At 36.7% G+C, this 22026-nt stretch overlaps 1 protein-coding gene across 5 annotated transcripts in view; it reads left to right on the top strand.

Annotated features, from left to right (window-relative positions):
* The window catches only part of LOC150092623 (pumilio homolog 1-like), a 328288-nt gene that overhangs the window by 123449 nt on the left and 182813 nt on the right, over window positions 1–22026 (top strand). For 4 of the 5 annotated variants that reach the window (XM_090414703.1, XM_090414704.1, XM_090414702.1 and 1 more), the window contains one exon: window positions 17966–18095. In XM_090414703.1, the coding sequence (XP_090270829.1) occupies window positions 17966–18095 (130 nt within the window). Of the gene's footprint in view, window positions 1–12034; window positions 12190–17965; window positions 18096–22026 lie in introns of those variants that run through there. The other variant, XM_090414706.1, reaches the window with a different exon arrangement.

Here is a 22026-nt window from a genome sequence, read left to right as displayed (position 1 = left end):
TTTGAAGGCGGCGTTATTATTGTAAATGCAGTTCCCCCCCCCCCCACTCCTTGGGCAAAAGAAAAATTAACTGGTTTACAGGTCGAACAGTGTATATTGACTCTATCCTCAGTCGCTTCTTTAAAATTCGAACCATTCCAGTTTGTTATTTTTATTTCTTTTTACATAAAGACAGCGTTCTCTTTATACAAAAGCTTGAGATGGAAGCAAATTATCAACATTTCCAAAACTAACTGTGAAAGGTCCAAAAGCAAAAGTAAATCAAAATCAACATCCATACTTTAGACAATGGCAAAAGGTAACTGAATCATCATAGTAACAAGCATATCAGTAATTCATAACACAAACGAGAATTTTTTCCTGCTATCATTTCTCCAATTTCTGTCATATCTAAAAAGTCTACGATGGTCTTCTCATTCTTTTCGAATGTCAATTGTAATATTTTTTCTTAGTGATTTTCATATTTTGCAAAAAGCTGCTGCAGAACAATTGTTTGAATGTTTTATATATATACACACACACACACACACACACACACACACACACACACACACACACACACACACACACACACACACACACACACACACACACACACACACACACACACGTGGGCTGGTCAATAAGTAATAAGACTAATTTTACTGTGGCGAAACCACTCATCACAATATTAATTTCTGTGGAATAAAGAAATGTTGCTGTATGTATTAACAAAAGAGGTTGATAGCGTATACGAGCTGATGTGCCAGAGTGTCACGTGACTAAACGCAAGTGCTCATCGGAAATGAAATGAAAACTCGCGCGGTTAGCCTTGCGACTGTGCACTTCGCAACCATATGCATGGGGAAGGAGTGTCCTAGGTTCGATTCTCCCGTAGGTGACGTGAGGAGCTGAAGGATCTTTCTCAGGTTAGCCGGTCTTGGGCGTTGACAGTAGGGCGTATACGAGCTGATGTGCCAGAGTGTCACGTGACTAAACGCAAGTGCTCATCGGCGCGCCTTCGAGGTGCGACCACTCTTCGAAATGGAAGCGTCCTTGGAAGAACAGCGTTATGCGATTAAATTTTGCAAAAATCGGCATCGGACGCTTTTAACATGATACGCGAAGCTTTCCACGATGAAGCAATGTCGAGGGCAAGTGTTTTTCTCTGGCATAAAACTTTTAAGGAAGGAAGGCAAAATGTGGAAGATCTTAAACTTGAGGGAAGACCTTCAACGTCCATCACAGAGACAATGATCAACATAGCAGCGATTATCATCAAGCACGTCAAAAGGAAGCGTCCATTGCTGAAGAATGGCTTCTTATTGCACCACGATAAAGCAAGGCCACATATTGCTGGTTGTGTGGTGGACGTTTTGCTGAAGAACAACACATATATTTTACCACACCCTCCATATAGTCATGATCTCGCCGTGCGATTTCTGGCTGTTTCCTCAGCTCAAGAAACCACTAAGAGGCCGCCATTTCGAAAGCAACAAAGCATGTGTAAAAGCTGTGGAGGCGGTTTTGAAAGTACTCTCAAAAACGGACTCTCACACGTGTTTAAGAAGTGGACGCAACGTTGGGACAAATGCATTGCGTCTCACAGTAGTTACTTCGAAAAAGACCATGTAAATGATGACGGTTAAAGGTAATCTGTTTTCTGTATAAATATAGTCTTATTACTTATTGAACAGCCTACGTATATATCCTGTTTGTTTTTTGAGAAAAAGTCCATAAAAATATAAAAGAAACACGTGCCTTTCAAATCGACAAAGAAAGGAAACACCTCGAATTATTGCTTTTCTTCATCTATTCGCCTTCTGCTTGTCATATTGACTTCCTTATTATTAGCTAAGGAAATAACATAGCGATATAGTATTATATGTATAAACTCATGTTTATCCCACTATCGTAAAACTGAATCTCTCATAACAACCGGCAGTATATTACTGGAAATGAGGGCTACCGAATTTTTGTTCTATTTAAAATTAACGAGCAGACAAGTATTAACACGTATACTCTAAATAACGATGATAACACGATATACAATTTATACACAGTAGAACAAAATTTGTTTCTTAGAGTAGACCGCTGTAACGAAGTTCTTCCAGGCCAGTTCATTGGAGAGAGAGAGCGTTTTATGTACCAAGAACGGACAGAAAGTTGAGAAAAAGAGACTTAAGTTTACATTTTAAGATCTGCAGTTGTACCCCCAAACGGTACAACTAATGTAATAAACATCCTTATATATTTCTACCCAAAAGGGTACAAATATATAAGGATGTTTGGACGGTTAGCACTATGGAGATTAAATGAAGAGGAAAAAATTTGTTCAGTGAGTTTGGAGTTGAACCATCAAGAGATGGTAAGTAGCCGTTGCACTTAAAGGAGGGGATTCATTTCTAATGAATTGTCACCATGAAAATATCTGCAGTTGCTGAACTTTACTATGAAAGATGAAGTGAATTAGTGAGAGGTGAGTAAATCTTCTGCCCACTGGCACGCCGAGTGGACTGTGATCGAAATCAGTCTTTGGGTTATTATTTATTCAAAGTCGATTTCAGAAGTCACCGGGTTAAAATCAAATTAAATAACTTATCAACTGAATCGCCATTAGTTATGTTCTCGCAGATTTTTTAACCGTAGTCTTTGCCCCTTTTAGTCTTCCTCTGAAAGTTGGCAGAATTGCAGCTTATAAGTTTTACTTACTCATGAAAGAAGTGTATATGTTTCCTTAAACGCTTTCGCTGCCGACCTGTTCCACCAGCCTGCCAACTACAGGCTGTAGCTGTTCAAGATCCCCCTTCCCATCCCTCGTGGCACGGGTGTTGGCGAATGCCTTTAGGTGGTGGATGATTTCATCTACCTGTGAGAGACGACCGTCGTTTAGCACTTGATATGTTCTGGGCATCACATATGAAACACACTGCGCTGACCTCAGGTGTTGTGCATTGGATGTGATGCAATTTCATATTTAATTTTAAACTGTATGATTGCCATCATTGCATTAAAAAAATGAAATGAAAACTCGCGCGGTTAGCCTTGCGACTGTGCACTTCGCAACCATATGCCTGGGGAAGGAGTGTCCTAGGTTCGATTCTCCCGTAGGTGACGTGAGGAGCTGAAGGATCTTTCTCAGGTTAGCCGGTCTTGGGCGTTGACAGTAGCCCCCCCCCCCCCCCAGTTTATCCTGGGGTTTTTCATCCCCGCAAAGCAGTCAAACCGGCCTTGAGAACTCAACACTACAGGACATAGGATACACCGGGGCGTAGGGCTTGACCACCTTATCCTGTGAACGGTTTGAGATCGATGATTAATAAACCCTCGACACCGCAAGGTAAAAGGAGGATGAGAAGAAATGAAACGCATATCACAAGATGCACAAACAACTGAGGTTAACGCCGTGTGCATCATGTATGATGCACAGGACTGACAAAGAGCTAATGGAGGCCTAACATGGCTTGAAAAAAGTATTTGATTAAGTTAAGGGGATAATAAATCCCTCATTATTTCAAAGCCGAATAAGAAACTCGAAGATCGAAATCTAAGAGTTTCATGCCGAAGAACTTCCGGCGAGTCCAAGCGTAAGTCCACACTTCGTAGTGCAACTCGGAGCAAAGGGTGGAGAAGTTTCGATCACTGTCCTTAATATTTTCTCATAATGTAAAACGCAGCTCCTAGGAGATGTATTGCTGTTTTACATTATGAGGGGAAGGTCACTACCCAGACCTTTATGGAGGTAAGTCTCATCAGTGAGTAGGTAGACCTGGATAATATCATGGTTTAAGTAAACCGAATTTACCTACTTTTACTATACGAATTGCCAGAAAGGTGTACTCGTATATTATTACTACAATAAAGAGCCAAGAGTTTTTTTTTCGGCGACACAAATAAGTTAAGGCTATAATAAATCCCTCATTTCTATAGCAGAATTTCCAGATTATATAACAGCTTGCTAATTTTGCTGTAGTTTCATGACCTTTCATCGGTGGAGTATTATTAAAAAAAAAAATGAAAAGTGAAATGAGTAAATTTCTGTTCAGTTTCTGTGCGTGTGTTTCGGCAGATGGAGATAGAAACGTACATCGTTGAGGCTGAAATTGATACCGCATTTGCTTACTATGTGTGTTTGACGAGTTCTGCGAGATATTGTCTCACTTTGTAGTGTGAATATATTCTCAGGAGCCCTGCTGAAAGTGAGTTCACGTGCCATTACACACACACACACACCCATATATATATATATATATATATATATAAAGAGAGAGAGAGAGAGAGAGAGTCAGAGATATGGTAGTGCGTTGCCGAATATTAGAAAAGTGACCAGTGGTATGCCACAAGGCTATTCGTGGTCTATTGTTCTTTAATTTGTATTAATGGTTTTGGATTCGAAGGGTGTTATTCAGTTGTTTGCTGATGATGCTAAGTTAGGAAGAACTATAGTAAATAAAGGTTACATAGCGATCTGCAGGATGATTTGAATAAGTTGTCATTGTCAAAGGATAACGGGTTTTCTTTTAATATAGCTAAATGTATTCACTTTAAATTGACAACGTTTCAGTTTGTATATTCTATTGATGAGGACAGCTATCTGAGTTATTAGATAGGAAACTGAAGTTCAGAAGTCATATTCCAAATATTGGCAAAGCACTCCAGCTCACTTGGATGCTCAAAAACGTTTACTACGAGGGACAAAAGGAAGAAAAAAAAAGTCATTATTCCTCTTATAATAAGTTGGATATGCTCCCACTAAACTATTGTGCTCAGATTTTCGCCTGGGTTTCTTGGTGACGTGGAGGTGGTTGAGGATTCAGTGGCAGGTAACCAAGATGGTTTCGGACCTGAGGAGTGATCTGTGTGAAGAAGGATTGAAGATTTGTGAGTTACAAAAATTGGCAGATAGATGGAAGAGAAGTGACACGATAGAAACATTCAAGGTACTGAAAAAGTTTTATAGAACAGAAGTGGAAAAAATATTCATTATATGGCAGTGAAAGTTGAATAAAGCTTTAGTTAGTTAATAATCTAGTTAGGAAAATAATTCCTTATTTTGCTAACTAGATTCAAGTCTAGAATTATTTTGCGACTAGGGTGGTGATTGAGTGGAAAGGGTTGCCTGCAGTGGTTGTTAGTTCTTCGTGAGTGAATCAGCATAGATAGTGTGTGAATAATAGTAAGCTACTGCCACACATGGTGAAATTCTGGTTGGGTTGTGGATAGGTATATTGTGAACTATGCTGTGGGCCTCTCCTGATGACTCGTTTGACTCCATTGAGATACCCAATAATAATAATAGTGATCCATGTCTCTGTGCTCATGCTTATAATTTTTTACCTACATTTCGTAATTTTTACATGAAAACATCACATTATCTTAAATAAAACTGGAAGACAACTCCATTTGTAGTATTTTATTTTGATTTCATACTGGCTTAGTTTCGTGCAAGTGCAGTTATATTATTTGAAACCCGTTTGCAAGTCGCTTTTAAAATTCAACATTTTCTCTGATAGTGTCATTATTGGCGATGGATTCTGGTAATAAGAATCTCTTGTAGAATCAATGAAAGGATTTGGTTCAAATCCTCGTATGCGGCTGGCTAACACACCTTCATATGAAAAATCTTTCAATCCCTTAAAGGTTCTTCGCACTCCTGATGAGATTCGAATCCAAATCTTTCGAACGGCTTTTGAAAGATTTGGTGAACAGCACCATTCGATAGACACAGCCACCCCACCCGCGAATGTACTCTTCACAACACGGCTTCCGAAATTAATGCTTTCATTGTTGATAGCTCACCACCTAAAAAGAAACATCACAATCCGCATCCCTTGCAATGCGTGTACGCTACCACGTAACAAGTTTTTCAAAGTCGTCTTAGTAAAACTCTTATTGTTGTATTCGGAACCTTTTTCTTACTTCTGACCATGATATGTGATATGCGTCTTAAAGTTAGGAAATTCTACCTCCAGATCCGATCGATTTTCCTTTCCAGTATTCATGCTTGCATTGTCATTTTTTGGGGGGAGGGGGGCATGGATGTTCTTCAACACGTTCAGCTTTGTCAAGTGCTTTATAGCTATGCAAAGTGTCGTTTCTTTTACCACGGGTGAATGATACCTTTCATTTTTCATCCGAAGGTTGCGGTTTGAACTCCAGGCCCTCTTCTCCTATCCTGGAAGTATTCCAGACTGAATTTATATTTCGGATTTATAATGATAGGCCCAGCTTTCCAGTCTGTATTTTGTGAATAAATGCATTGCCTTCCTTTTTGGTAATGTTAAAACAGTCGGCGACCATCTTCTCGTCTGTTTAATTTTGCTAGCCGGCTGACGCGGAATCTAACATGCACTGTTGTTGCCCAATTGTATAATGATTTGTTCGAATCGCTAATCCAATGTTCTAATTTTAATGCTCCATGTATCAAGGCCACTCACACACAAATCTAGTGATCTCTTACTCACCAACTGAATTTGCAGTTTCTGCTTACGGAAATCATCAGTTTTTTTTTTTTTTTTTTGGCCGCAACGTCAGTCTTCGTAACCATCGACTTGCAAAACACAGGTTCTTTAGCTGTGGACTTCACAACCGCGATCGTCTCGAGAATAAGGTGTTGGCCCTAAGGCTCCCGGTGTGTGCTATGTTTGTCGATGTGTTTGTATGAGTATGTTCACGGGGCCGGTTTGCCTGTTCTACGGGACGAAAAACCGGAGATTCCGGGTGAAAAAAACCCCCCTTACTGACGTATGAGACCGGCTAACTCACCTTTAGTCGAAAGAGACCACGTAAAGTTCCTCACGTCTTGGACGGGAATTGAACCCAGGTCTTTCCGACCGAAGGCTTCGTCTATACCAGCGTTTCTCAACCTTTCTGAACCCAAGGACCAGTAAAATGCCTAAAACAATTCTACGGACCACTAAGTTATGCAATTTTTTTAAAAAACCTATGTGGGCATTACCAACATTTGGGAAAAACTTTTATAACATAATAAATCTAAAAGCATGTTTTCAATACATATGAAAACATAATTAAATTGGAAGTAAACGATTAAAAGTATCATCATTGAATAAAATTTTAATTTTATTAAACAAATAAATAATATGATATAATTATGTTACTATTTACTTTTAATGAGATAGTTGAGCTTCTCGGCCCTTCCAGGGTTGCTAGATATCTGGCTCAATATTGGCACACACACACACAGACACAGACTATTTATGTATTTTGTTTTTATTTGAAGAAGCAATGAAAATCATTTCTCACAAAGATAGGTTGTAGAAAACTGCATGACAATTTTGAATGCTTCTCCAGATAATTCGGGAAATTCATTTCTCACTGAAAGCGAGATCCAGAATCGAACCAAACCAAGATCACGGAATTGGTTTGGTTCGATGTCACTTGAAAGCTCAATTACCTTTTCTTTTTTCGATAACGAAAGGTTTTTCGTGACTGTAAGCCTGAAATGGATCGCGCACCCACAGAAATTTCTTATAAAATTTATTCGAAAAAATGTTTCAGAGTTTTGAGGTGGTCACAAACCGTTTCCAGAAATTCAGAATCAACAAAAATATCATTTTCCACTAAAAAGGATTCCAATGTAGGAAAAGGTGCAAATTGTGTCTTTTACATAACTAATCCATAACACCAGTTTTTTCTCGAATGCCTTTATTTTGTTGTAGGCATCAAGAACAGTTAAAGAATTTCCCTGAAGGAAGAGATTTACCTGTAGTTCATTTAATTTCGATAAAAATATCTTTTATCGAAAAAAAAAGATAGGATAGTGTTGATAACCATGCTTCGTCAACAAGGAATGTTGCTAAATCAGCATTACGTTCATTTGCAAACAATAAAACTTCCTGTCTTAACTGAAATAACCTTCTTAGTACTTTGACCCTGGAAAGCCAGCGAATTACAGAATGAAGCAAAAGTTATTCACTACCCATTTCATCGCGGAGTACTGAAAATAACATGTTATTTAACGGTCGAGCCTTAATAAAATTCTAGCTTTACAGCGTTGTAATTTTAAATTCTGGTGGCATTTCTTTGGAGGCTAACGCATCCCCGTGTTTGAAACAATGTACCCAATTCATATCTGGAGCTACTTCCTTCACCTTAGAAACAACCCCACTATGCCTGCCTGTAAGGGCGCGAGCTCCATCCGAACAGAAGCCCATACATTGGATCCCACTGGATCACTTTGTGAAATATTTCACCCTCTCCATAATGTCATCCGGAACAACTGGACTTCTCCACTTGTTTGGGATGGCAAAGTTATACAAAACGGAATATCTTCATGAATGTTGTTATCATGCGCATATCTTACGTAGCATATTAATTGTGCATCATTTGTAACATCAGTAGTATCGTCTATTTGTAACGCATAATTGCCGTCTTGGTTGGTAGAATAGTTAGCGTATCCGCTCTCCAGCCAAAAGGCTGCGGGTTCGAATCCCGCCGTGGGCATGGACGTTTGTGATTGTCTGTGAAAACTAGTGGTGGTGGTCGGCAGTAGATGATGAAGGTAGTTGCGGTTTGTGGAGTGGTGGAGATGGAGAGTTGTAGAGTAGGTGCCCTCCCTCGATGAGTCTTTGGACTCTCTGGAGATGTTATGTAATAATAATAATAAGGGCTCTTAACTCTTTCGATTAACTGAGATTCTACGGCACCTGCATATCATTAATTCTGCGACCGACAGTGTCATTTGAAAGAAGAATCAAATCAACATCTTTTAGTAACTTGTTGCCAAACAGTTTTTAGCACAAATTTTATAGCTGGAAGTAGTAAATTTTCCCCGATAGAATGAAGTTTCCCTGTTTTCGTTATGCGCAAAATTAAGATAGGATACTTCCAGTGCCTTGGTATTAATCGAACCCATGGCCGAAACTTTATCTTTCCCATGATTTAATGTCCCTAATCGTCGCTGAAAAAATTCAAGTGGCCTATTTTTCACATCACAATGCTTAGTTTCCAAATGTCGTCGGAGTTTCGCATGTTTTACTCGTTCGACAACACTTCATAACACAAAACACATTGAGGTTTCTGTTCACTTTCATCTCCACACCAAGTAAACCCGAATTCCAAATATGAACCGTTATATTTCCTATTGCATTTTTTCTTTGAACTGCTTGTTTCTTCTACTTTAATAGTATCATATTTACTCGCCGTTACAATACGTGTATCACAGTTAGGGTTAGCATCACCTGTTTCGTTTGCTTTTCTTATTTAAGTCCTAGTTCTAATCCATGTTTCCATTATTAAAAAAACGTTTCTGAAAAATATATAAATATATAATACTGGGGTTAACTCAGGACACACTTTGTCCAACTTAGCACTTCTGAAGATATACTGAGCCTTGGTTGAAGGAGGAAACCTTCAATAATAAAATCAATAAACAGCAACCAATTAGTAGAAATGTGGATAACACATGTTTACTTCAAATCTGAAAAAACAGCAAGGGAAGGCGGAAGCATGTTGATTTCACCCCTCTTTTATTACTCGTCATTCTGCCGCTATTTTTGTTTTTTTAAGTATCCATTTTATTTCAATAATTTTTTACTTATTCAATTATAATTTTTGTTTGGATAATTTATATATATATATACATATATATAAAATTTAAGTCTGCCTGTGGACCACCTGCCCCATCGTCGCGGACCACAGGTTGAGAAACACTGGTCTGTACTGACTGAGCTACGGAGGCTCCAGCTACAGTTTCACCATCAAAAACTTTGTAATTGACTGATATTTCAAACAGCACTCACATTTTTTTGTCGTTAAAAATTCGCTTGCCGCGCTAAACATGCTTCGATCAACTTGTAAAAGACTCATTTCTTATGTACGGGAAAACGCGAAAAGTACATCTGCAATCTGAGATCTCCACTATTATGGGGGGGATGAAGGAATGAAAGAAGACTATGAAGGCCATTTACTAAGCGTAGTGCGCCCAAGCATTACTTTTGAAATCTCCGCGTAATTCACATTTCTCAGTGTTTTGTGCAGATTTTAAAAATTCGTAATATTCATATTCATACCATTCATATTAGATTAGGGATAATATTTCGGTTACACAGTTAACTTCATTAATTGTGTAATTGAAACTTTATCCATTATAAATGTCGGCGTACGTAATCCGATGAAACGTTGGATTGTATAAAAAAATAGTTATTCTTTGTTTTCTTATAGCACTTTTCGGCTGATGAATCATTGTACCATGAGAAATACCGAGAACCTTTGGAATTTGCTTGTCAACAGTGAGATCTGGAAAAGCACACGATAAAGGTACCAAGGGAAACGCTGTTCAGAACGCTACAATTGTTTTATTTTCCATCCAAACTGTGAAGTCACGCATTAATGTAGGAGGGTTCATTTGAAATTATGCTCTTAATAGAATAAACATAGCACGAATACGCTGGGTCTGTGCGGTCTTAAGATTTATTTGCTAATAAATGTCTTAAATATATGTGTAAAGTTTTCCCAGTAGTTTGGGAAATAGTGTTTACTCACTAAATGAATCAATATTGGTTTTTTCTTTCTTTCTTTTTTTTTTTTTTTTTGTAACGTAAGTTAATTTTTGTCTCTGAAAATATGTTAAATTCTCGAGCTCCAACAATTTTCGTTAGTAAAATTCTGTTTCACTAAACCGTGAAAGAAAAGATAATTCCACGAATTCGGTTGAGTTTTTTCACTTAGTTAAAATAAATTAAAAGATGTCAAGAAATTATATTCTTTGAACAAGAATATAATTTCTTGGCATCTTTTAATTTATAATTTAACCAAATGAAAAAAAAAAACTTTCAATATCTATCTCTAACCAGAGTATTTTAATAAAGTGTGTCACACCTTTTGACTACTTGTATATGTGAAATATGACTACTTTACTTTATCCCTAGGTTTGGCTCTTTAATGATTAATACCCTTGGAGGGTAATGGATGGCAATGCTGTAACCAATGAAGTTCTAACTGAGGCTCGGCTATTGCTGTTACCCTCTTGTCATGATCAGAGCTTTAATAGCTCAATACCACCTTATCCTACACTGTCCTCTACAGATAACGGGGAAGATGAAAAGCATTCTTGCTTCTCCCCTTAAAGCAGTCCTTATAAGGACTATAAGGGTTTGGCTCTCAGTGATGAGACCTCAATAAAGGTCTAAACCGATTTGGGTAGTGGCCTTTCCCATAATGCATAGCTTTATACATGTCCTTAAGGATATTATGGGATACTAAGGCAATTGATGTTGAAGTCAATTAGCCTTTATAGGCAAGTAGCCCAGTCGTGAAGATAATTCCCGCGCATTGTTTGCGTGAACTTGGTAAAGGATTAAATCAAGAATATAATTTCTTGACATCTTTAATTTATGAGTATTACGGATGAGTGTATACGGATATATAAGAATACGATATTAGGTTTGTATTGGATATTCAAGTATTTTGAATATCTACATACAGCTGATTATAATTTGGAAGTCGGGGTTTTGGGTCTGTATATTGAAAAAATAATGAAATGAAAGAATGTATGACCAGGCAAACAACGTTCCAGATTCGATTCCGAAATAGCGCACGTACATAGTACGTTTTACTTTCAGCGCACAAACGCTGGGCACCTGTGGCATCAACTGCAGAAGCAACCATGCATTTCGTGGCCATTGCTTGTCTCTGGCGGTGGTTGCCATGACTACGAATATTCGGTCTGTGGCCGACGAAGGGTACTTCCGCTTTCGCCAGCCATTGTTACTGTCAGATGTCTCGGTGATGCAATAGTTAACTCTTCTTTTGCTACATACGTTTAACTACTAATAGTGCAGCCCGCATTAGGTTTTATTTTTGACTCTGTTTACGTTCATTTTTCCTAAACGCCCCTTTCATAATTCATTGTAGATCCGTTTAAAATATTACTAAACTATACTTAGTACGCAATCTGTATATTGCAAATTATTTGTTTCCCCAGTACCGTGTTCTTGTAAACAAACACCGTTGTTTACCTTTTTTAAAGAGATTTTTATTATTTGGTCGGTATACATTAACAGAGTATTTCTGGCCTCTTAGAAACCATTAAAACATAACTCCCATTGTAAAATTTAAAGTAGCGTGTACAGTTCTCAGTGATCTATACTTTCGTGGATTAATTAATAAGGCATATTTTGGATACCAAAATTGCGCAACCCGAAAATTTGGATAGGGGTGAGGTGAAATTCTGATGGTATATAAATAGCGGTATGTAAACATTTCCATTCAGTTTTTTTACCTTTCTTTCTCTCTCCCCCACCCGATAGTGAATACTAAAAACATCTGCAATTTCTCGTTTGAGTACTAAAAGATGTTTTATTTTATATTGTGTTCTTATATTTTAAATTACGGATATCAGTGTTTTTGGGTATAATACTTTACGTTGAAGCACTAACGTAATCACTATATCTCAAGAAATAATATCCCTCAAAAATTAAACATCCATCCTATTTAACAGAGCAAAGTGAAAGGGAATTTTATTTGATGCAAAGGGATCAGGGATATAAATTCTTTCTTAAGAAAGATATTTTAATACTGAGAATATTGTCAGATATGCTTGTCAATTGTAATATCGCATCTCCCGATTGTAAACGGACCAGTTCTTCCTAATTAATTTATTACTAGTATAATATTTTTTGCTTTGTCAGTTTTACCTGAATCAGTTCACTAAAAGCCATCACCATGTTCAAACACTCCTCGGGGGGGGGGGGGGGGGGGGGGGGATAATAACAATCGCAGTATGGTTGCTAACATAAGCATGAGTAATCAGTAATTATCGCATATGCAAAAAAATCAGAGTATTGAAAAGGCTAGGTGGCAGTAATTCTTCACAGGGAATAACAGAACTGGAGGTGGTCTTGCTAATAGAGGAGTAGCTATACTGGTGAGCAGTCATATACTCCCTTCCATTATTTCCAGCGCAATACTGGAAGCAATCGCGATTGCTTATTACATTGTGTTCAATTTATTTACCACCAGGTACCGAGTTAAATGAAATCAATCTTGATAATTATCTTGTAACTTCTTTGAGCCCATACTTCTTATGGGTGACTTTAATGGGCTTAACACTGGGGTAGTGCCAAGACAAATGGATGAAGTTGTATCATTGAATGAATCCTTGACAATAATGACTCTCTCAATAATAGATCCAATGCTTTCTTCCATATGCTTTCCTGTTTATATTTTGCATAGGTCTTAGTCATCTCACACATTTTTATTTGTCAATGCTGATGACTCACCTATGTGTGAAAATGCAACACATCCTACCATTTGATTTGTCTGTGATATTCTGGTAGAGTGCCAGAACTTCACATGAAAGAGGAATAAAATTTTTACCTAGATAGCTGAGCCATTATCAGACTCAGACAAATTGCATGATAATTTTTAATTTTTTGCAAAGAATTAATTCATGCAAACAAATTTGAATAATTTTATGTATGAGATGACTGAGATCTATGCGGAGCCAAACAAGAACAACTTCCTCTCTTCTGTTTCTATGTTGACTAATTCTCGTGGAAACAGAAGAGAGGAAGTTGTTCTTGTTGTCTATGTTGACTAGACTGCCAATGCTTAATATCACATAATTTGCTTGTCAGATAAAGATAAACCTGAATAATTTCCCATGCCATTTTTTTAAATACTTGCAAAAAATAATAATAAACACCTTAAAAAAGTTTTAGTGGGAAAAGTTTTAGCTGTAATTTAGAATTATCTACTTTCCTGCACTTTAGTAATTAGTGGTATTTACATTCTCAGTCATTAAAACAGTGTCATCCAAGTCGCTACTTCTAAATTGCAGAAGTCCTTTCTCAATTCCCAACTCACTTTTTACCTAAAGCTTTTTTTTATTCACTATCAACCCTCTTTTTTTCTTTTTAAGACAAAGCAGGTGAAACAGTTTTATAAATTGAATTTGGTTCAATAATGGGAAGGTTTCCCTCCTTCACTACCCTTTCTCCTCCATTTTGATCCAGTTGTGTGGAAATTGTTGGGAGACCTCAATGGCTGAGCTATGTGACCTATAGCAGTTCCTGCATTTCTCTGCAGATGCTACAGGGGTACATTCGCTTTCACTTCTAGTTTTGTTGTAGACCACAATGGTCGAACAATGTGATGTGTAGCAGTGTCAGCAGAAAAAGGATTTCTGTAGACCCGGAGCATTGTGAGAAACGGTTATGTTTCAAATTTGGACAGCTGTGTAGAGTAGCATCTAAAAGCAGTTACAAACAATGCACCCCCCCCCCCCTTCACACACACATATATGTACACAACACCCTCCTTTCACTTTAGTCCAGCCAGGCTGAAATTTTCAGTCCCAAGCAATGTCAGAAGCATACTCCAAATTTGGTTGAATGGGAAAACTTGAGGTCTGCAATGAATATCATCCCTAATATCTCTTTTTTTTTTTTTTTTTTTTTTTTTTTTTTTTTTTTTTTTTTTTTGTCATTGCTGAAATTCTCATGGGAGCATAACACATTGCAATAAATAACAATATTCCAAAATTAGGTTCATCACTCACATAAGATGACCTGCTGGGAAGTGTAATTTTTGTCAACTTAATGTGAATTTGCAAGAGGACTTTCAGCAGTGTTAGAACTGTCTATTCAATATTTTGTAGGTTGCAAGCTATAGCAATGCTTATAGAGAAAGACACTAACTCTTTTAGAGGCTTTTTTTTTTTAGTACTGTTTTGAGTAATAAATTATATTTGCAGGTTGGGTCTGATTGACTCCCTTTGTTGAATAAAAATGGTTAGTCAGTGATATTCTATTTAGAAATGAAATTACTTGCTGGTCAAATTTTGGTCCTGATGTTTGGTAGAAAGAGGTACAGTACCTGGCTTGGAGTCACTACATTGACTTTTTGCATTATGCTTTTCAGTATGGCTGACTAAAAAAACATTTACCTACCCAGAATGTGATGCTGCCATTCTTTGTGAGTAGAACATAGTGTGAATTTGTGTATTTATGGTGGTATGTCTGTGGAAGGGCATGGCATATAATTTGAGGTTTAGTATCCTAAGTTGATTTAATTCTTGTTCTTGGAATGTTTTCTGCTGCTTTCCAATTTTTTTGTCAAAACAGTTTCTTAGTAATATATCATAGGATACATTCTAATTTCCAATATTTTCTACATTTTAGAATTTTTGCCTCATTCTTTTTCTTTTGATTGATGCCATTATTTACTTGTATGATGAATAGGAAATCAAACATTAAAATATTTATCAAGGCTTTTGAAAATATACTTGCTTCAGGGCATTTCTATACATGCAAAACTAGCAGGTTCCAATGCAGCCATGTTTTGTATGCCAAGCATAGGCCAAAATGTTGAGGGGATAGGCAAAGAGTTATTTTTGAAATACTTGATAAATTAAGAACCAGGAAAAAATTATTTGGTAATTGTGTTCTGTGTTACTCTGGATTGACACTGACTTCTTAGCATAAATCACTCACTTGGATATGTGCCAATGAATGAACCCTTCATATTGAGGTGCATGTAGTTAGGACTTCCCCAGTGACGGTACCAGCCTTCTTTACTCTAATTCTTTTTCTATGCTTTTCTTTCTATATTCTTCGCTTCAGTTCTCCTGAGTTACTAGTGTCTTCTACACCAATGTCACTGGGATCAATGCCTTGCTGCCGTGTTTGCCATGCAATGCAACCTGTGGACAGCTGTAAAGAAGATCTTGCACTATGTTGGCCTCTGTTTCAGCAAGATGGGTGGTCCTGGTTAGCCCTGTCCAGGATCAGTCAGCTAATGGGCTTTCATGCAAAGGTCAAGGGTGTTGTAGTAAGTCTCCTTCTCCATGGTCCGGGGTAGCCCTAGCTGTTCACAAGCGCAGTCATTGCTTGCTGGAGAGTGGACATCCATTTGTGGCTCTGTAGTGGGTGGAGAGCTCTGATGAACAAAAGTCCACTTGAGAATGGGACCCCCTCCCTCAGCAAGCCTCAACCATGTAATGAAACCATAGAAACACCAATTGAAAATAATAAATGGTAAACATCGGATGCTGCAACACCACTGTTATTAATCATACATTAAACAGGGGAACATCCCGTTGGAAAAAAGTCATCCTTCTTCCTCCAGAAGAGTTTGAAAGGATTAGCAGAATCTCCAAAAATAGTAAAGAAGCTGCATTCAGGAGATACAGTTATCAGAGCACCAATTAAGACACAATCAGGAAAGTTACAGCGTGCAACATCTGTCAGGGTAATGACAATTACAGTTACCTCCCACAAAACAGAGAGGGACCTCTTTGACATACCAGACGAAGAGATCACTCTGAAATAAAAGGTCAAGGAAGGCAGTTGCAACTGCCCATTAAGGCTCTCTTCCCAAACTTTTTGCCCTGTTTTAAATGTCAGAGGTATGGTCATTCTCAAACACCAAATATCATTGCTCTGATTGGGAAAGATACCATCCAGTTTACTCCTGAGCATACAAGGAGGTGGAAAAAATAAGAACAGCAATGTATCAGGAGACAAAGAGCAATATACTCAAAAGTGGTAGCAACATCTGGTAAACACTGAGAAGACTGCTATTAAAAAAAAAAAAAAAAAAAAAAAAGCATCAATAGGGATGTATGTCAGTACCACCTTCAAACAATTATAACATCCCTGAATGATATGACCTGCTTTCCATCTTTGTTGAACAAATGAAGCAGACCAATCAATCAGCATAGACTCACTGTTGAGGACATGCCAAAGATGGTCTTGCTATAGAAACATATACTAAATAAAAGAGATTGGGACATGGACCATTTTCATGTCATGGATTCTCCCCTCCCCCCACCAAAAAAAAAAAAAAAGAAAGAAAAAAAAAAAGATAAAACAATTCATGTACCTAGTAGTGTCCTAGAAGGAGTACAATATGATGTCTTTCCCCTCCCTTTTTTCTGATGAAGAGGAAGTGATGAATACTGGCCATCAATTCTCTTTAAAAAAAATGCAAAACTAATCAATATTGGAATGTAGATGATGATACCCCCCCAAAAGAAATAATGAAAACATTCTTACAATGGAATTGTCAGAGATTCCAAAATGTCAATGGCATCAAGATCCTCTTTAAGAAGTATTATCAGTATGCTTCTGCTTGCAAGAAACATACCTAAAGCCAAGAGATGATCTGACATTACAAAATACTACCATAGTGCATAAGGACAGGATGGACGACCTGCCTGTGGAAGAGTTGCCATCCTCATAGGTATCCCTCTTGCAGCATGAAGTTTCACTTTAATTGGACAGCAATTGCTTCTGTGTTCACTCAATATGAACAGAGAAGCCTGTCCCATAGTTATTTAATAAGCTACATTAAGTGCACACAGGTGTAGTTTTTCTTGGTTATTTATATTTCACAAACGAATTTATTTCCTTTTTTCACCTTTTTTTTTTAAAAAAAATTATTCCTCGAATAACTGTGAACCTGCATGTCTAGAGATTATAGGATGACATGTAATTCATTCTATCCCACGGCAACTTATTGGACACATTCATACATATTATGGTAACTGTAAATTATTAGTTTACAAAGGTGATTAGACATTGCTCCTTAACTTTTCCAATAATTAAATAAAAATAATAGAAGACTAGCATCACTGGTGTGTGTGTGTGTGTGTGTAGACAAAAATAGAGATAACTGGTTGTATATTATTCCCAATTAGTTTGATTTGTGGGATTAAAAACAAAGTTCCTTCAGAACCCCCCCCCCCCCCCCAGCGCGCGCGCGCACACACACACACACACACACACACACACACACACAGTGTGCAGATATATATTGGTGCAGAGACATTGGTTTGGGGAAGGTGTGTCTAGAAAAGGTTTCTGTAGTTGATGGTTTGGATTTAATGAAATCTTTTTTTTATCCACTAATCATGGATATTACCAAATGATTGATATATATTTTAAATAAATATTTAAAATATGAAATCCATTTAGAAATTTCACTTTAATGTGTCAGGAAGAGTGGTTTTATTTTCTCTTAGATTCCTGCTTCAGCAAAAAAGTTATGGGGAATTGAAGATACAGGACCGAAACCTGAAGATAGCAAAGGAATTTTCTTAGCAGATCAGTGGAGAGATTCAACATGGAGTACAGGACATAATAGTGCATCAGGTAGGAACATAGTTTGAATTGGTCTTAAATGGCTTCTTCTCAGTTTTAATTTCTTCAATATTACTCTGTCTTCTTTTGGACTTGCATTTGTATATTAGAGGATGATTCATTGCATAAAGTCTTTATTGATGAATTTTGAATACAAATAAATTTTATATATAGTGATTTTAGTATAATCACTATTTATATTGACTTTATTTTTTTAACATAATTAGCATCTTAGGGGATAACTTAAGGGTTAAGCTAGATAACTGGGAGGATACTACATAAACTTTAAACAATTCATAGAAACAACTTGGGCTTCCGATTTAATGTCAAATTCTCACCTACCCATGTGTGCTCCCCATGAGTGGGTATTTTCTGGATACTGAATGAGTGAGGATTGGGTGGAAATTTGGGACCCAACTGACCAAATAATCTGTAATGGCTTAAACCAGAAACAAATATGATGGTAAAATATAAAGTTTCATGACAGATGGGACATCATCATCACACAATTAAATAAGGCCTCTGTTGTTGGTGAACAGCAGAGGCCTTATTTGTGGAGGTCATGGTGAACAGTATAAAGTTGACTACTGGAACAGACATCAATGAAAAAGGTTGAACTGGCAGAAGAACTACAGAAGTACCACATTGATATAACTGATGTTGCCGAGATGAAGAATAGTCCCATTGAATAAGAAATACAGAATGTTATGTTTGAACAGTAGGGATCAGTGTGCGATTTAAAGTAGAGTTATGTAAGTAAACTTCAAATGAAAGAAAATTAGACAATAAAAGTTATTGACTCTGTCCCACAGAAAGTTCTTTTCAGGAAAAGTAACGTTATATTTCTAATCATTAGTGAGGGCAGCTGGCATAAGGAAAATGGAAAAGGTGGTCCTTGTTGGATAAGTACAATCCTATGTATAAAGAAAATTTTTGGAAAATTTGGCAAAAAGAACAAATCTAATAATAATGGTAAGTTCTTGCTGAATTACTGTTGAGGACACAGAATAAGCATCTTTCAATGTAAAGATGCTCGCGTTCAAATGGAGAGAGGACACACACACACACACACACACACACACAAACTTGACTATATTACCATTGCAGTGATCTTCACAGGAAATGGGAGTTTCCTGTGAAGATATACAGGGGATTTGAAATTAAATGTGATCATCACTTAGTTTAAATAGCATAAAAATGAAAAGAAGTGAAAAATATGTAAAAGAAATTTTTTTAAAAGAATTAGCTTGATTTTTTTTAAGCAAAAGTTAAAGAAAATTTTTTTTGAGGAAATAAAAATGAAACAAACCATTGAATATCACCACTAGAGTCTTTGGGAAGAGGTGGACATTGATTAATCGATTTAGCTAGGAGGTGACTTGGGTGATGAGGTTGGTTGCTGCAAGGATAGAGAAGTTCAGAACTCCATGTTAGATGCAAGAAGCTGAAACGGTCATCTTGGTAAAGAAGAATGTTGAAAAAGTTTCTGAAAAGTAATTTGGCAGATGTCTTAAGAGACTACAGCAAAGAGCTGTGTGTAAACCTGGCGAAACAGAAGCTTTGAGTTTTGGTGGTGAAAAATATTCATAATGAGTGCAGTTTGGATATACATAGCAATATCTGAGTTAGAACAAGTTATTAAAATATTCAACTAGAAATGCTCAAATATGGTGTGAAAGTTTTACATTGCCTACTTGTGCATAATTTAGAAGATTGAATTTCAGATGATTGGAGTAGAGCACTTATAATTCCCATCCATGAAAAGGAAAATAAAACTGAATATGAGAATTATAGAGGAATTTCTGCACTAAGCATTCCAGATAAAATTTATGCAAGCATACTTGAGTGGAGGGAGAAAAAACTATAGCAGAGAAGAACAAGCTTGGTTCAGGTAATTAAGATCATATTTTATATTTTATTTTGTTGGGATCTGTATTAAAGCTTTTAGATCTGTAAAAGCCTATGACAAGATATCAAGTGAAACTGTTCATAATGCTACAGTTATATGAGGTAAACGGAACGGTATTGAGCAATATGTAGTATGTAGGTTGATAGCCAGCATTGGAAATGAAGGAGCTTTGTAAAATTAGGCGTTAGGAAGGGTGCACTCCACTCTTATTCATCATTTAGACAGATAATGTTGGAAAGTGGCATTATACTGGATATCAGAATCGGAGATATTAAATTTAGTGCACACTGATTTATGTAAATGATGTACTCCTAAACGAATCCAGTGTGAGTCTCTGGAATTCTTTAACTAAATATGAAGAATAAACTAAAAAAAAGTAGGTATCGAAATTTCAACTGCATTCTGAGTAGAGAACCTATGGAACAAATAAAATATTTTACCTCTTTAGACACAATTTTTAGTAAAGATATAGTATGCCCATCGTTTGTAGGTCTCTCCTTGGCATTTTGCCAAGAATAGTTGATTCATGCTGAAGGAGAGAAAGAAATGAAGGATATATGAATTGGTCGCCAACATGCAAAATCATGTGCTTTCTTGTCTGTCCCTGTACTAATAGTAGTTTTTTTGCATTATTTTTTTATTATTATTGTATGGCGGATCCAGTACAGTCAACAAGTTCTGTTGTTAAACGTTTCAGAACCCCTGTCAAAACAGATTTTTACTTTTAAAAATCTGTTCCTAACTTTTTATCAAGAAATTCGAAAAATTCCTAAAGATATAGCCTATTATTCAAAGCGGTGCGCAGATCAGAATCAGAGCGCCCACTGCTCTCGCTTGTTACTAAACGAATAAATGCGTAAGAACCTGCAACGGCACGTACTGGCGCTCATACATAACTACTTAACAACATTCATTAAAAATTACAATAATATTTATAAAAAAATAAATGAATGCTATGAAAAAAAAAAAAACAAATGAATGCTATGACGCATATAGCATTCATTTGTTTTAGGCAGTTGTCATTGCCTACTTTTCATCACCTAAATGTATTAAGTCGGTTATCGGCCTCTCTCGCATTCAAAGCGTCAGTACGTGTCATTGCAGGTTCTTATGCATTTATTCGTTTACTAACAAGCGAGAGCGGTGAGCGCTCCAATTCTGATCTGTGCACCGCTTTGAATAATAGTCTATATCTTCGGGAATTTTTCGAATTTCTTGATAAAAAGTTAGGAACAGATTTTTAAAAGTACATACTTTCAGAAAATAATATTAAAAAAAATCGATTTTTTTGATTCTCTAAATAGTACTGCCTCCTTAAAAATATCAAAAACTTACAAATGAAAAATGCAAAAAGAAAATGCCATAGAAGAAAAACCTGCCGTGATAGAGAAAAATAGGTTTGATATTTGAAATCAGCGCTCCCAAATTAGTAAAAAACAAGTCTCATATAACAGTCGGAAAAAATTGTGTTGGACTGTGTAATTAATGAATTCTACGATCTTCGAAAAGTGGGCAGAAGAAAAACTGATTCCAAACCTTCTTAAAAATGCTGTTGTTATAATTGATAACGTTTAATATCAGATTAAACAAAGTTCCAAATTGGTCTAATAAGAAGCAAGTTCTTATGGATTGGCTCTCTGCAAATAACATTTCTCCTTCCCCAGATATGCGAAAAATTGAATTGCTTAATTTGGTCAAAAGAAACTCGCCCAGAACTAAACTATTTAAATTCGACACAATGCTCAAAGAACATGGATTCTAGCTTTGACGCTACCACCATATCATTGCGATATTAATGCTATTCAGTATGTTTGGGCAGAAGTGAAAGAGGAGAATCCATCCAATAATAGGGTAATCAATCCGTCTTCTGGAATGAGTTTGTTTATTATTACAGGTTGGAAAATTTAGCTTTTCTTTTCCGAACATCATAGTTTTTAAAGTGTAACTATTTTGCTTGTATAACAGTTGGAAAAATGTACATAGAGTATTAACAAAATTAAAAAAAAGTATAGCATAAAACAAAAATATAACGAA

The sequence above is a fragment of the Typopeltis vanoorti genome, chromosome 25 (assembly GCF_054136105.1).
Source record: "Typopeltis vanoorti isolate ZY-2024b chromosome 25, IOZ_Tvanoo_1.0, whole genome shotgun sequence".
Lineage (NCBI taxonomy): Eukaryota > Metazoa > Arthropoda > Arachnida > Uropygi > Thelyphonidae > Typopeltis > Typopeltis vanoorti.
This window is presented reverse-complemented; position numbering and strand designations above follow the sequence as displayed.